Genomic DNA, 15,849 nt, shown 5'->3' with positions numbered 1-15,849 from the left:
CTAATTCTCTTCATCCTCCTTGACCGCTTGAAGGTAAATCCATCCGGAAAGTAATCCTAGCTCACTTAGAAGGAAGCAGAGGCCTCCTGAGTTCCATCTGCTAAAGAAATTCCTTTTAAAAATGCTTCAACATCGAGGAGGTTTTGTGACAAACATCAGTAGATGTCTCTCTCTCTCCGATGACACTGCACTATGCTTTTTAGATTCTTCTATTTGTCTATTCCGCACATATGTAGCATGTATATTGTACAGCACAGGTTATATGTCAAGTTTTAATATCACAGATATCATTACATAAAAAATAACTCCATTTCAGTATATCAAAACTTTTCAAGCGTCCTGTAAATTTCAGGACACCTTTTATGATATATGGAACATATCTGTGATATGTAAACAGTAAAAGCACTTAATGCACTAAACTGTAGCACTTTATTCCTAGTTATTGCACAGCACTGTATAGTAATTGTACCTTCTGCAGGATGTATCGTAAACCTATGATTATATTACAGTAAAATATGAAATTACGGTACATTCGTATCACGACTTTTTGAAACCCCTGATTACGATTTTTATGAAATCAAAAGCTATTTCTATTGTATTCAATTGTATAGTTTTCAATTACAGATGCACGTAGTAATGTAGTGTATATGTGTAAAGGTTAGAGCAAAGGCTGTAGAATTCGTGAAATTGTATCCTAATTAGATTTGAAAGTATTGATTTTAATCAAATGTTTAAACAAAGTATGAAAATAATGACATGATATTATTATTAAGTTCAAACACCTATTACTGAATAAATCTTTCCATAAGTGAAAAAAATACAAAATATCTATACACAAAAATATAACAATAAATACAGTATACCAGTATATATATATATATATAATATATGATAAATTTTGCACATTTTTACGTGTTTTTTCATATTCGAATAAGCCATATATATTTTTGATACATTAATGTCTGGATTCTCTTAACGACCTCGGGATCAGAGCCCCAGGCGAAATCACACAAAGACAAGAGCTTGGCTCCGGCCGGGAATCGAACCCTGGTCGGCAAGCTTGTATTGACAGTGACTAAGCCACTTGGCCACGAAGAAAGATAAAAGTCAATGACAATTCTTCTGTACTTATACCTGTCGAATTCAGGTATTTTGTACTTAGAATTGAAATGAACCCATCTTCACCATCGTAGCTAATTGGTAGTTTGTTACTTGGCATTCAATTAATGATAAATTTTGCAAATTTTTACGTGTTTTTCATATTCGAATAAGCCATATATATTTTTGATACATTAATGTCTGGATTCTCTTAACGACCTCGGGATCAGAGCCCCAGGCGAAATCACACAAAGACAAGAGCTTGGCTCCGGCCGGGAATCGTGGCCAAGTGGCTTAGTCACTGTCTATACAAGCTTGCCGACCAGGGTTCGATTCCCGGCCGGAGCCAAGCTCTTGTCTTTGTGTGATTTCGCCTGGGGCTCTGATCCCGAGGTCGTTAAGAGAATCCAGACACTAATGTATCAAAAATATATATGGCTTATTCGAATATATATATATATATATATATATATATATATATATATATATATATATATATATATATATATATATATATTTTACACACCAACTACCACCTTCATTCATACTAAGCATACATTCATACCTAAATATTTGACCGTCAAATTTGACGGGTCGCGTACACTATTGTATATCAAATTACACCCGGCAATAATGAATGTAAAAACGTGAGTTTCAAACCAAATTCTACATATAATGAAATCATCGTTAGCTCTGGCCCAAGAGAATTCTGGTGTAAAGCTAGAAACTCTAGGTTTAATTTATTGGAAAAAAATATAAAGGTATTTGTGTTATCCAACTTGGCACGCCTGCCTTGTATCCTGGCTGGCGTCTCCGAGAGATACCAATATCATCGTATTTCTCGCACACATTTATTGAATGGTATTTTGCTTGGAAAATATTTACCTGTATAATGTTATATCTTATTTTCTCTTAACTTGATATTAATAGGATTCTATGTTATTTTTCATCATATCACTTATTGGTCTAATTGTTTTTTATAAAAAATTAGTCTACACTATCTGCATCCTGAAAATTCTTTCATTAACTAGAAAAGAAACGAGACTTTTCAAACTATATAAAACAAAACGAATAAAATTGTATTTATTTGCTAATTCTAAACAATCAGCTCCAACATGACTTCTTCAAATTTAAATCTCTCAAGAGAAAATAAAAAATTTAAGAATTATTAATTACATCAATGGCAGCCACTATATTTCTGTATCTTAATTACAAAAATGAAATGGCTTCTATAAAAATTATTTAAATCTAATTATTTATTGCTAAGAATATAAAGCTTTTATTAAAGTTATCTCTATAAAAGATATATATAAGCTACAGTAGAATTTTGGGCTAAAATTATCCTCTAGATACATAAGATGCGTATTACGTTGTCCAAAATTGAGTCTGGAAGGCTGAAACCCGTAAAGATTTAATACGGAAAGAAAGCCTTAGACGACATAAAAACAGCCGACGAAGCACTTCAATAAATCCCCAAAAGAGCCATACAAGGAATTTGAGGGATTTCCTAATCCTCAGAACTAATGATTCGAGGCATTTGAGTTATTACGGAGAAAGGGTAAAGCCATATACGAACAACCCTATATATATAGGTGTACTCGGTTGATGTATAGTCAGTTCAGCGAGTACCTTTGTGAAATACAGCAACTCATATCTTCTTTTGACAACATAATTCTCTGACCGACAACATGGCTGACATGTGGAACACAACGAGTGCTCTACTGGCACCCATCGGCATGTTGTCTAATACCTCCAGGACGGGAGCACAGACGACCTTACGGAATTTGCTAGGACTGTTCTCGTCATTAAACGGAATTTTGGCCAGCTATGATGCTTATGTCCAGGCTTTCGAGGTGAGAGGGAATTGGCTGTGGTCTCTTACATGTAATGGATGAATATACGAACAAACAACGAAAGAAAACATCTGAAAAACACTTATAGCCGAGCGAGATTTGTAAACATACTTCAATTACACACAGGAAAACTAATATATATACTCACATTGCATCACTGGGTTGCTTGATAGACTGTCCTTGAATACCCCTTCCTAGGAGAAAAGGAGTATATCATCATAATCATCACCTTGTACAACTACACAATAAGATTATTAGCATCACGTTAAATCCGCCAACACAAACCGAGCCATTCACCCATATCTTACATAATCTCTTGTGCTTTGTGGATATGAAGATGCTTTCTTTCGGATACCTCAATATTTCTCACTCAATCAGTTCTTCTTTTATTTCATTCTTAATGGACTTCTACACTTCATTTCCATAAAGAGTTGGTTGAACCATACCTTCATCTCTTTCTCTTATATTTCCAGTAAATTTATTCCAAACTTTTTATACAAATTAATTTCTTCCAGTTTCAATCAGCCATATTTTTTTATTTCATCCGATTTTCTTCCAATTTCTCCCTTTTTCAGACTTTTACCACATCCTGCAGTTTTTCCTCCATGGCCCAAATCAGCACAATATTATCAACACACATCTACCATTTAAAACTCAATTCAATCTTATTTCTTATCCAACAACTTTAAACTTACATCCACTGGCCTTTTTCTGATTTTTCATATCATATAACATAACTTTCCTTATACTATGAAAAGCCACCCTTATCCCAGACCCACTTTCAAATCAGACCAGTCACTCTCTTGTCTACATACTTTAAAACAATTTACTTCTATCTAAGCATTTGCTATGCCCATAATACACTATGCCATATGCAGTTCTTCCTTTTATTATAAAAAGTCTCACATAAATGTTTCAGAATAAGCACATATCATCCACACTTTCTCATTTAAACCAATCATTTTGTTCCCATAGCAGTTGTTCTGTCAGCTGTTTTACTTTTTCAAAATTCCTACAATAGACTTTCCCTGGTATAATTAATAATAGCATAACTCTACCTTCTAGTCCAAGTTCATGAGAAAAAATATTTCCTCTCAACTGTTTCTCAGAACCTTTCCATCATTTAAACATACCTTATAACCCCTTGTCAGCCACTCAGCCACACTATCATCACTGTACGGCAGGATCTCACTTATAATCTCACCAAATCAGGACGTCCAATCCTCATCCTCTTAATCACCTTTCTTAGATCTTCCCATCAAATCTTGATACTAGCTCAATTGATACACGACTGCGTTCACATCAGACAGCATCTTCTATCCTGAAGTCCATTTACTCTTTAACATTACTCTTCTCTTTTTCCTTTCACTAACCCACTTCTTCTTCATCCCACCACTTATTTTCTTTTGTTATTTCTTCAACCCCATAACCACGAATACTCCCTACTGTCCCAATGGCCTGTAATCTATTTTTAAATAAATATTTACTGTATATCTATGTATAAGACATATGTACATTCACACATTATATGTACTGTATACATGAAGAGTATACGTATATAATATATATATATATATATATATATATATATATATATATATATATATATATATATATATATACATATACACTATAATAAATGAAGTATCAATCCATTATGTAACATTTTGTATTTATGGAATTTCGGCAATGTAAACCACAGCCGGGTGGACATTCAGCACAGATATGTAAATGGTGCAAAACCCAGGTGGTGGTCAGCATAATTAAGGAAATTAATAATAGAGGTGAATTAGAAAGCTAAAAAGTGGGTGAAAATACCCTGAAAGGACTCTTCAGTAAGGCCTACTGGACGCAGTGCAAGGTGCACTGACGTTCCTTAATCCTTATGGTAACCTGACCAATATGATAAAACCTTTTTACAGTACTATATTTTAAGTTGACTATGAGCGTACAGTATTACAATGTACAGTATATACAGTATTACTGACTACTGTTTATCCATACAGCATTACTATGTACGTACAGTATTACAGTACTACCAGCATACAGCCTTACTGACTATGTACGTATAGTATTACTAACTATGTGCATGCAGCATTACAAAATACTACATTCATTATTACATACAATATTAGTACAGCATTACGACAAACTACATGCAGTATTACAGACAATATTAGTACAGCATTACTACGTACATACAGTATTACTGACTATGTGCGTACAGTATTATGTAAGTATGATAATTTTACGGTTACACTATACTCCACCATATTCTTTCAAACAAAATATTTCCTTTAACTTTCTTACTCATTTTCCAAAGTTAAGTACAGCATATAATTCATCTACAACAATCCAAGCTACTGACCGATCTGGTACAAATGTTAATCCCCTGAAGAGGATAAACTTAGAGGATAATGTATATTATTTACAAATTATATTTCACCGTAAATTTCAGTACTGTATTTACCATTTATCGACAACAGCTAATTGAAACCCGATTCTTTCCGAACAGATGATGTCGATCATAATATCGACGCTGACAGTCATCACCCAGATGGCGCTGTCGCACATCATCCGCGGCCGGTTGTCCGAAATAGTGACCAACGAGCTGGTCAAGGGATGCCTGCTAGAGCTGGTGGCTGCTGCCGAGATGTGCGGCACCTGTTATGAGCTTATTATCAGTGAGTGAACCGCTGCTTCGTTCCAAATAGACTTTTATACTAATATTTCAGAAGAGGTTGTTCTATGACATTAGAAGTTCAAAGATATCACATAAAGATAGGATTTTCAGGTGTTTAATAATGAAATTTAATGTTAAGCGGGGTTTACACGATCAAACTGCTCGTCGAACCTACTTGTCACACGGTTCGAAGAGGTGGAGTCAGTCACAAATGCATAAGGGTTGTGGACAATGAAGACCCGCCAAAAGTCAGGCTAGATCAGACTTTCTTTGAAGCGTTCGACAACCAGATACCCCATTCACACGCTCGAACATCACTACTTGTCTGTCGAACCGCGTTTGACCAACCGTTCAACCGTGTAAACCCGCCTTAAGTCTCTCTTCGTATAAAACAAATTTATTGTAATATTGATAATGACCCCAAGACATTTTGTATTATTTATTACTTCTCATGTAGTTTATCTGTTTCCTTACTTCCTTTCCACACAAGGCTATTTTTCCTTATTGGAGCCCATGGGCTTATAGTATCCTGCATTTCCAACAATAGGGTACTAGCTATAATAATAATAATACTAAATGGGTATATTGCTTTGATAAGGAATTTAGGGAGACTATAGATGTACATTGTACAGTAAAATTCACCTAAACACTGGAATTGTGAATATTACAGTCCTACTGGCCTTCCATCTAGTTCCTAATATGCTTTTACTGTCTACATTCAGAACAACTTCAATCTGGATAGAATAAAACAAACATTAACGTTAAACGTAATGATCAATGCTACGTTTCCTTCTTTTCCTTTTCCAACAGTTGCTGATAACTACGGCGTCTACGCTTACGGTGTGTATCTCTTCCTCATGACCATCTGGTGGGGTCAGAGTTGGGGAACTGCCACTGCTTGTCCTTACAGCCTGTTGGAGGAATACGTGGAATCTGGTGCCGATGCTGTCTCTGTCGTCCTCAAGATTGTATGTCAGGTCATTGGAGGTTTGGCATCATTCAGGTAAGGGCAAATTTTCTCTCGATCTCCCTTCATGTGAGGAATGTGATAAGTTAACGCTAACACCATTTTGGTGGTATTTACTCTCACTGGGCATGAAAATATTCTACTTTCAGTCTCCTCTTTTGGATAAAGCCATAACTTCTGTTAATATCTCAGAATATGTTTTAAAACAAAGTACAATACTCACAATTAACTATGACTTTGATTTATTTTGTACTTGGCCACACGTCACTTATTCTTCATGGTTAGTGAGACTTGTAAATATTTTCTGGATTACATATATCCAACACTGGTAAAGCTTACAAGTCTTTTTTTATGTGCCACAACAAGCATCGTGTATTAAAAAACTTTACAAAATTCATTAGACAAATCTTGACTTTGAATGATACGAAGGACATACTACATTGGTTGCACAGAGCTCTTAAAAACTACTTCCATCACTATAGTCATTTCTATGGATTTGTAACTCGAGAGGATTCAACAATACGATACTTATAAATGAACTTATCTTACTGCTAATATTGATATTCATTTTTAAGCCACTTTCTCTTGAATCTATTGACAAGCAATTCAAGTGACCACTTTGTCGTATACAGATCTTGAAATTAAGCTTTACAGTACAAAAAATCCTATACAATAATTATATTTATATAGATGGAGAGGGGGCTTGGCCACTGATCATATGTATATATGGTCAGTCTCTAGGGCACGGTCCTGTCCCTTATCTTTGCCAATCATGAGACTTTTAAGGCCATTCCACACGAGGGGTAAATGCATGGCGGGCAGTCACTGTTACATGGTTGACGATCAAGTGTAGATGACGACAAAAGAACGAGCAAACCATCGAAATGCCAGTGGCCATTGTTGAGGCACTGGATGGGCGCCTGATTATTGTCTGACACAGCTCTGACTGCACTCTGGCCTCTGCCCGGCGTCCGGACAGTCATACATTTGCCTGCCTTGGACTGTCTGATCTGGTAACACTGTTTCAAAGCAAAATAATAACGGGCAAATCAAAGTGCCTGCCCTGTATTTGCCCTTTGTGTGGAAGGGGCTTTAAACTTCTAAATCCGGGGTTCCCTAATTTTTTCAGGCCGGCGGGGCTCCCCCCCTTCCCCTTGATACAGTTAAAGCTATGTAACAGGGCTATATATTTGTTTATAATTCTAATGTCAATTTCATTACCTATAAACTGCCTACAAGTTTCCTAGCCTTAGTGTTTATGACATTTTTTGTCAATACAATTTTGTGAAAGAAAAAAAAGTAAGCTCTTTATTGCTTAACCCTTTTATCCCCAAGCTATTTGGAACTTTTCAACCCTTAACCCCCTGGCGTTTTCTTTTTCAAGCACATTTTGCAATATATATTTTTTTTAAATTGCTCTAACAGCCTTAATTTTTGTCATAGAGAGGTCAGGTTGGTCTCATTCTTTTGGAAAATGCTTGAAGTTTCTCATAAATATCAAAAATATGCAAAAAAGTGTAAATAGCAGTTTTTATGCATGGACGTACCGGTACGTTCATGGGGGTAAAGGGATGAGTTTTGTGAAACGTACCAGTACGTCCATTGGGGGTAAAAGGGTTAAATGCTTGTCAGGCCACTCTGTCGACCCCAACCGCAGCTTTTACCACACCACCCCCAAATACCAATCCACCAGTTACAACCTCTCTGGGAACCAATGCTCTAAATCATGCTCTACCAATACCCATCTATAACCTGCTTTTCAAGTATCTTCGAGCAACACCAATTAATAATAATAAGGAAAAATAAAACTAATTCCAGATGGGTGAAAATGATCTGGATGATGGAATTTGCCGAGACCCACATCGGCCGCGGTGTGGACAGCTGCACGGCTGACCTGGCTGTACCTGTCGCCGTCGGCTTCCTGATTGAGGGTGGCCTCACCTGCGCTTGCAGAATCGTCTCGAGGACTCTCGGGGAACTCGAGCCCAAGTTTGCTGCCACTTTCGACTCGTTCTTCTCTACTTCCATGGTGGTCCTCGGTGAGTGAACGTCATATGAGAGTATTGTCGTTAGTAGATTCCTATTCAGTCAATCTGGCTTGAGTCATTATGCTGTTCTTAACTGAACTTTGTCTCTAGTTTAATGTTGTTATTGATTTTGAATTATTTAATATTCATTATTTATTACTTTTCGTGTAGTTTATTTCCTTATTTACTTTCCTCGCTGGGATATTTACTCCTGCTGGAGCCCTTGGGCTTATAGCATCATGCTTTTCCACCTAGAGTTGCAACTTAGCTAGTAATAATAATAATCAATTATAATAATAATAACAACAACTACTACTACTGTACAATTACCATAGGACATAAAATTTACTCCCAGCCTATATCAGTAATTACCATACTGAAACACTGGTCTCTAAACCTTCACAATATTTTCAAAATTCACAATAAATCCTTTCTTATTTGCAGCTTTCACCACCTCTGGTGGTTACTTCAACCCAGTGCTGGCCACTGGCCTGAAGTGGGCTTGCCGAGGACACACCAACGTCGAGCACATCATCGTCTACTGGGCCGGGTCCATCCTGGGATCCATGCTCTCCATCAGGCTCTGGAACACTCCCACCTTCAAAAATATGATCGTTGGACCTTTCAAGCCAAAGGAAGAGTAGAGTAAGAGCCGACCGTCTTCTACATTCTTCCGTGAACTCAAAGACTTAATGCAATTAAGTTTCTTTGGCTTTCTATCCTTCCGATTTATACGAATAGTTTCATTTAAAGGTTCTTAAGCAACGAAAGACAGAAAACGTATGGAAGTTAAAGAATTTCTTTTTAGACAAATACAACGAATGATATTCTCAGTAAGGCCAAAACCTTTTTACCATTCAAAATGCCTCGTAAACATACAAATATATCCGACCACGTACACCAATACAATGTAATGCTCAAAAACGTGTACTGCAATACTTAACATAAATAGTTTCCTATAATAGAATTCAACACAATGACATGAATTAATATATTGTCTGACCAATTCAAAGAATCTCATATAGGTAAAAAGAAATGTACAAAATACAAGTCCGCTGGAAACTATTTATGCACAAAACAAAGAGGTTACATGTTAATCCTTACCCTATGGTACAAGATGACATTTGATGTACCATTTTAGCAATGTTTATATCTGATGGATGAGAATTATTCCTCAATTAATGAAAGCTACATCAGGTTAACGGATATGTCACCCTCCAACTCACGATTATTCCTTCCAGTGACTAATGCCGCCTGAAAATCCTCTTTCCTTCAAAATACGATAAAAAAATTTCCTATCTGTAAAAGTACGAAAATTTGTATTTCAGAACAGTACAGTTACATTAATTGTGTACATTTTTCTACAATACTGATACTAAAATACCAGATGTCGATGTTATTCAGTGTAATTTCAGGCGCGTCTTGGAATGTCAAAAACAAAGAGATGTGATATTCACATAATGCAATCTATGTGCTTCCAATAATGAAATTGAAACTAGTGCAACTAATATCCTTCCAAGTCAAAACAACGAGCTTAAAACTCAGAAAAATATTTTTAATTTTCAGTCTGTGTATCATATGGTTGTTCGAATAGGTGCAAGCTATCATGTAAAGCTAATACTGTAGTCTTGAAATTGGCCATTTTCATAGTCTCCATACTTCTCGGCGGCCTACAATACTGTACGAGCAACTACCGTATAGCAAACCCCCCCTAGTTACTCACTGATAATCTGATAAGCTCATCATTTGTCCTTTGCTCAATTACCGTTACGTTCGCCCCAAGTGGTGATAAATGCATCACCATGTGCCTTATTATTATTATTTATGTGATGTCTTTTAGTTTCGTTTGTCTTCAGTAGCTTGTTACTGGTAAAGCCATTAAAAATATACAGGTACATTGCTGTCTGTTTCCACTTGAAAAATAAAAACAAAAGTTATGCTGTTTATCCTTGTTAATGTTTGGATATTTTAGGGTTTTGCTCAGATGACGACACACAGTCGTAGTGTCAGGCAAACCTCATTAAATAAAAAGTTGTTATGTTTGGGTTTTTCTTTAATGCCCTAATGGAATCTGGATTTTGCATGGGTCATTTTATGAAATGTTATCGACAGTTTCTTTAGAGATGCAGAAAGTCGACGAGCATTTTACCTAGTCTAATTTATGAAATGTTATTGTCAGTTTCTTTGGAGATGAAGAAAGTCAGCGAGCACTTTGCTAAATACGGGAAGTAATGATTTAAAAATATAAAATATTCTAAGATCAGTAACAATGTTGAAAGAGATCTGTCATATGTAAACTATGAAGAGAGATTTATGTCATCCTGTTCAACATAAAAACATCCGCTTAGAGTTTGAACTTCTGTAGTTTCACCGATTCAACCACCAGATTAGAATGATCAATCCGCAATCTATAGGTATTATTAGAAGCTGAGCTACAACCCTAGTTGGAAAAGCAGGATGCTATAATGCCAGGTGTTGGGAAAATAGCCCAGTGAGGAAAGGAAACAAGGAAAAATAAAATATTTTAAGAACAGTAACACCATTAAAATAAATATTTCCTATATAAACTAAAAAACTTTAACAAACCAAGAGGAAGAGAAATAAGATAGAACAGCGTGCCCGAGTGTACCTTCAAGCAAGAGAACTCTAACCAAGAACGCTGGAAGGTCATGATACAGAGGCTATGACACTACCCAAGACTAGAGAACAATGTTTTGATTTTGGAGTGTCCTTCTCCTAGAAGAGCTGCTTACCATAGCTAAATAGTCTCTTCTAGCTCAGTGAGGAAAGGAAACAAGGAAATAAAAAACTACAATAGAAGGTAGCCTATTGGAAATGTCCTTGCCTGAAGACTTGCTGGATGGGAGTTGGAGTCCCATTCAAGCTCGACGGTTTCTAGCACAGTTGTCTGCAACCTCACCATCCTTGCGAGTTATCGATAGAGGGTTTTGGGGAAGCCTATAAGTCTACCTTATGAGCCATCAGCAGCCATTGCCTGGCCCTCCCTGGTCTGACCTAGATGGAGAGAAGGCTTGGACCTTGCCTCTGGCATTCATGAGCAACCTGGCTATTACAGCAGTAACGTGTTTGCCTACTATACCCAGGGCAGCAGACCGATCCCTGCCCAGGACCGTGAGTTCAAGCTGTTTACTGAAGAGGCCACTGCTGTGGTTAGGCACCACAGTGGGGCTTGGGCTTGCCCGACGGACGTTCTGGTGAGCATCTATTCTGATGATACTGGAACTAAAACCAGTGACCTTTAACCTTTAAACCTTTTAACAAATGGGATTATGAACATACACATAAAGAAGTTAAGAAATTACTTATCGCTAACTAATGAAGGAACACAATAACAAAAAGAATTCTTTGCCACTTTTAATAAAAAGATGAGACTGTACAATAAAAATTCTATGTAACAATACTGACCAAAGCATGAATTAGTAAAACCTATCTACTAACCCCATGCTTTAATGGGCCTTCATGTTCGTCCAAAATATAAAAAATTACAAAAAATGAGAAAATTTATATGATAATAAATGGAAACTCTAAATATTAACTTACAAAAATTATGATTGCATTGGTACTGTAAACAATGCAAAATGTATAGAAGGTCCTTTCAAAACATGGAAAATAAGTAAATAAATATACTGAAAATTACTTCTACATACTGTAGTGTAAAAATATAAGGAAATATATCCTTATCCCACCATTGTTTCAAGATCTATAACTTTAATATACTGTACTATACAAAAGGTCCTCAACTTGCAAACATAATAGGTTCCAAGAAGCTGTTTGTAAATCGAACTGTATTAAATTTTGGCCTAGGGTAGACCTAACCTGAATCCCATGATTTTGATTTCTAGCTAAAAAGTCAATAAATAATCGTGTTTCATATGAAATAGATATCAGGATATTACAATTGTTGTTTGCTTACAGTATTAAATTATATAATATTCTATTACAATATTTCTTTATCTTGTTTGTTATTTTCAGCTGCATCTGTGTTTGTATCTCTGAATGTTTGTAAGCTGAGGACTGTCTGTATTTAAGAAGGCACATAAAATATGACCTACAGAGCTACTCTTCAGAATAATAACAAATACAAACCTATATCTAATTGGATTTCACTCTATCTGTCATGACAAAATTTTATATTATAATAAACAAATGATTACTACGTATCACATAATGCCCGATTGATTTAAGTAGAAGAAAGATAGGCAGAAAACCATACTATCATTTACAGTAATGTAAAAAAAAATATACATTTCTATATACAGTACTGTTCTACTTCACACAAACACAACTGTTGAAATGTATTTAATAAATTTCAAGATTATGAGAAACATGCATACTGCACTACAAAGGTCTAACCTGAGCTGTAGAATTTTACTGACAAAGAGAGAGCTTGTGTGTAATTAAATTAAGAGAGAAACACACAAGTCTGAGGGTAGGAACTAAAATAAGTGCTGAAATGTACCATATAAATCATATGTTCAGGAAAAACCATAAACTTGACATGAACCTGATATGATCCTCCTACGATTAATGTACTATTGAAATTCACAATAGCCAAGAGAAGAAATTTAATGTCAGTAAAATTCTTCTTTTTATCATAAACATTTCATTACATCTGAAAATGGTTAGTGTTAGGCAAGTAATGCTGCTGCTAAGCCAATGTAATTTCATGTTGATATGCTAAAATGAACTGAAACAACAGTAAATGATTTTCTAAAATTGTTTGAAGACAGAGAAACTCAACACTAAGTAAATCCCTCACCAAAATTAATAAACACAAGGAAGACTAGTACTTATGAAACAAATAAATAAAGAATTACCTGTCACTGCCTTAAGATACAAGTGCCATAAGTACGAGCTCTTAACTAATTCATAAACCTAAAACTTCTGAGACTTGAGTTCTGGTGTCACTTGGAGACGTCACAGTGTGCCCGATGGTTCGCGTGTCTTCGTAGATCTCGTGGTCGTTGCCGCCCTTGGCTGTCTTGTCACCAAAGAAATGTATAGTCTGTTAAAGAAAAATAATACAATGGTAAAATAAGAGAGAGGAATAAAGGAATTTAGATGCTAAAATTATATCTATACTCACCTAGCATTCTTACAGTGATAAAGAAACATTATAAATGCTGGGATCCGGATGTTGAGGAGCCACTCTCCTCAATCTACTTACAATCATACTTTGAGTTTTATTAAGATTCAACTTCATGCCCCATATTTTGCACCATGCTCTAATTTTAGCTAGATCTCTATTACTGGACTTAGCAACCCAAGATCTACATTCAGTAGATGGAATTGATGCAAAGAGAGTAGCATCACCTGCATATGCAACAAGCTTGTTTTCTAAGCCAAACCACGTGTCATATGTATATAGTATGAAAATTAATGGGGCAAGAACACTACCCTGAGAGACACCAGATATCACATTCCTATACTTGCTTTGGTGCCCATCAACAACAACTCTTGCAATCTATCACTTAAAAATTCAACAATAATTCTAAGAAAAGATCTACCCATTCCCAATTGTTTGAGTTTGAAAACAAGGGCCTCATGATTGACACGGTCAAAGGCAGCACTAAAATCAAGGCCAATCATACGAACTTCCTGACCACAATCAAGGGATTTCTGTACTGCATTGGAGATTATAAGAAGGGCATCCCATGCTCCCAGGCCTTTACTAAAATCAGATTGTAAATTAGGAACAGATGATTACCTTCAACAGACCTATTAAGACATTTTGCCAAAAGATGTTCAAAAACTATAGATGATATGGGAGTTATGGAAATTGGGCGGTAATAGGTTGGGCTTGAGCAACCACAAACATCAGCAATTCTCCAACAAGTGCTAAAAGAACCTCTTCTTCCTAACTTGCACATTATAATATATAACTTTAGAGCTGAGAAATCTGTAGTCTTTATAAAAGAAAACAAAAGAAAAATACCATTTGGGTCTACACCTTCATAAACATCAAGATCCAACAAGAGAGGTTTAATTTCATGAAATTGAAAAGCTCAACTAATAAATTTAGTCTGAAATGGTGGTGGGATGGCAAAGGAAAGATTAACCCTTTTGCCTCCAAGCTATTTGCAACTTTCCAACCCTCAACCCCCTGGCATTTTCTTTTTAAAGCATATTTTGTAATATATTTTTTTTTTTAAATTGCTCTAACAGACTTAATTTTTGTCATAGAGAGGTCAGGTTGGTCTCATTCTTTTGGAATATGCCTGAAGTTTCTAATAAAGTTATCAAAAATATGCAAAAAAATGTAAATAGCAGTTTTTTGTAAGGACGTATCGGTACGTCCATGGGGGTAAAGGGATGAGTTTTGTGAAACGTACCAGTACGTCCATTGGGATTAAAAGGGTTAAGGAAATGTAAATCCCAGACTAATTATATACTTTTAAATCACCAGACTCAATTTTACTTGAAACAAGTTCAACAGTAATTCACTGTAAACTAAGAAAACGTAACAAGTTGCACATCAAGATTGAAAATGATCAAACTAAACTCGCAAAGGGCTAAAAATTAAATGGTTATATCAAGGAATTTTAAATCTTAAAATTCCTCAAGAGATGTCCTCAATACTTAAATCTTGATACAATTTTACTATATTTCCCGTGAAGAAACTGTTATAGCTAAAATCCAACCTTTCAAAAATATTAATCAAAAGAATACTTTTTAACTACACTATCTAATCCCTCAGCTGCTGCGAAAATTCTTTCTAAAAAAGGGATTTTGACGAAGAAAAAATCTGTTACTGGGCAAGGAACCTTTGTCACCCAGTGAAATGCTCCTCTAGCACCATTTCTAAGGCATAGTTATTGCTGAATATACCAGAGAAAAAAAGAGATGCATGGAATGCCGGGAATAAACCTAGCTCGCTCACTCTTTGAGCGTCGGTATAGAAAACTGGGGCGTGATTGAACCACGACCATAGATCCCTCACCAATTAGACCTCTCCTTCATCAACATCCCCTCTCTTAAGAAAAATAGCTGTGCCTCTAATACCATGAGCCTTCATTTGACTTGACTTCGATATCAATAGGCTTCTGTCAATAAACTCTTAATAACAAAGGTCATAGCATTCTTAGAGAGAAATTTGAAGACCTAACCCCATAAAACAAATTGGCACCTTTCTTCAAAAGATTTTAGTTTTATCTAAATGAAACTTGATGGCCTATGAAGCATAGGAATCTATTTTTGAAT

At 35.8% G+C, this 15,849-nt stretch overlaps 2 protein-coding genes across 4 annotated transcripts in view; one reads left to right on the top strand and one right to left on the bottom strand.

The window, feature by feature from the left end:
- The window catches only part of AQP (aquaporin), a 29,335-nt gene extending 18,665 nt beyond the window's left edge, over positions 1 to 10,670 (top strand). For both annotated transcript variants that reach the window (XM_068354867.1, XM_068354868.1), the window contains exons 2-5: positions 5,467 to 5,635; positions 6,445 to 6,637; positions 8,420 to 8,640; positions 9,073 to 10,670. In XM_068354867.1, the coding sequence (XP_068210968.1) occupies positions 5,467 to 5,635; positions 6,445 to 6,637; positions 8,420 to 8,640; positions 9,073 to 9,272 (783 nt within the window). In that variant the 3' untranslated portion in view covers positions 9,273 to 10,670. The remainder of the gene's footprint in view (positions 1 to 5,466; positions 5,636 to 6,444; positions 6,638 to 8,419; positions 8,641 to 9,072) is intronic.
- Positions 1 to 15,849, bottom strand: part of Pmm2 (phosphomannomutase) — a 66,805-nt gene that overhangs the window by 23,292 nt on the left and 27,664 nt on the right. Inside the window, exons 7-8 of one of the 2 annotated variants that reach the window (XR_011040711.1) lie at positions 13,467 to 13,654; positions 3,100 to 3,145 (exon numbers count right to left, since the gene is read on the bottom strand). Coding sequence is in view for 1 of the 2 variants with exons in the window: in XM_068354869.1 (XP_068210970.1) it covers positions 13,517 to 13,654 (138 nt within the window). In the remaining variant the exon portion in view is untranslated. Of the gene's footprint in view, positions 1 to 3,099; positions 3,146 to 11,990; positions 13,655 to 15,849 lie in introns of those variants that run through there. The other variant, XM_068354869.1, reaches the window with a different exon arrangement.

This window comes from Palaemon carinicauda, chromosome 31 (genome assembly GCF_036898095.1).
Source record: "Palaemon carinicauda isolate YSFRI2023 chromosome 31, ASM3689809v2, whole genome shotgun sequence".
NCBI classification, from domain to species: Eukaryota; Metazoa; Arthropoda; class Malacostraca; order Decapoda; family Palaemonidae; genus Palaemon; species Palaemon carinicauda.
This window is presented reverse-complemented; position numbering and strand designations above follow the sequence as displayed.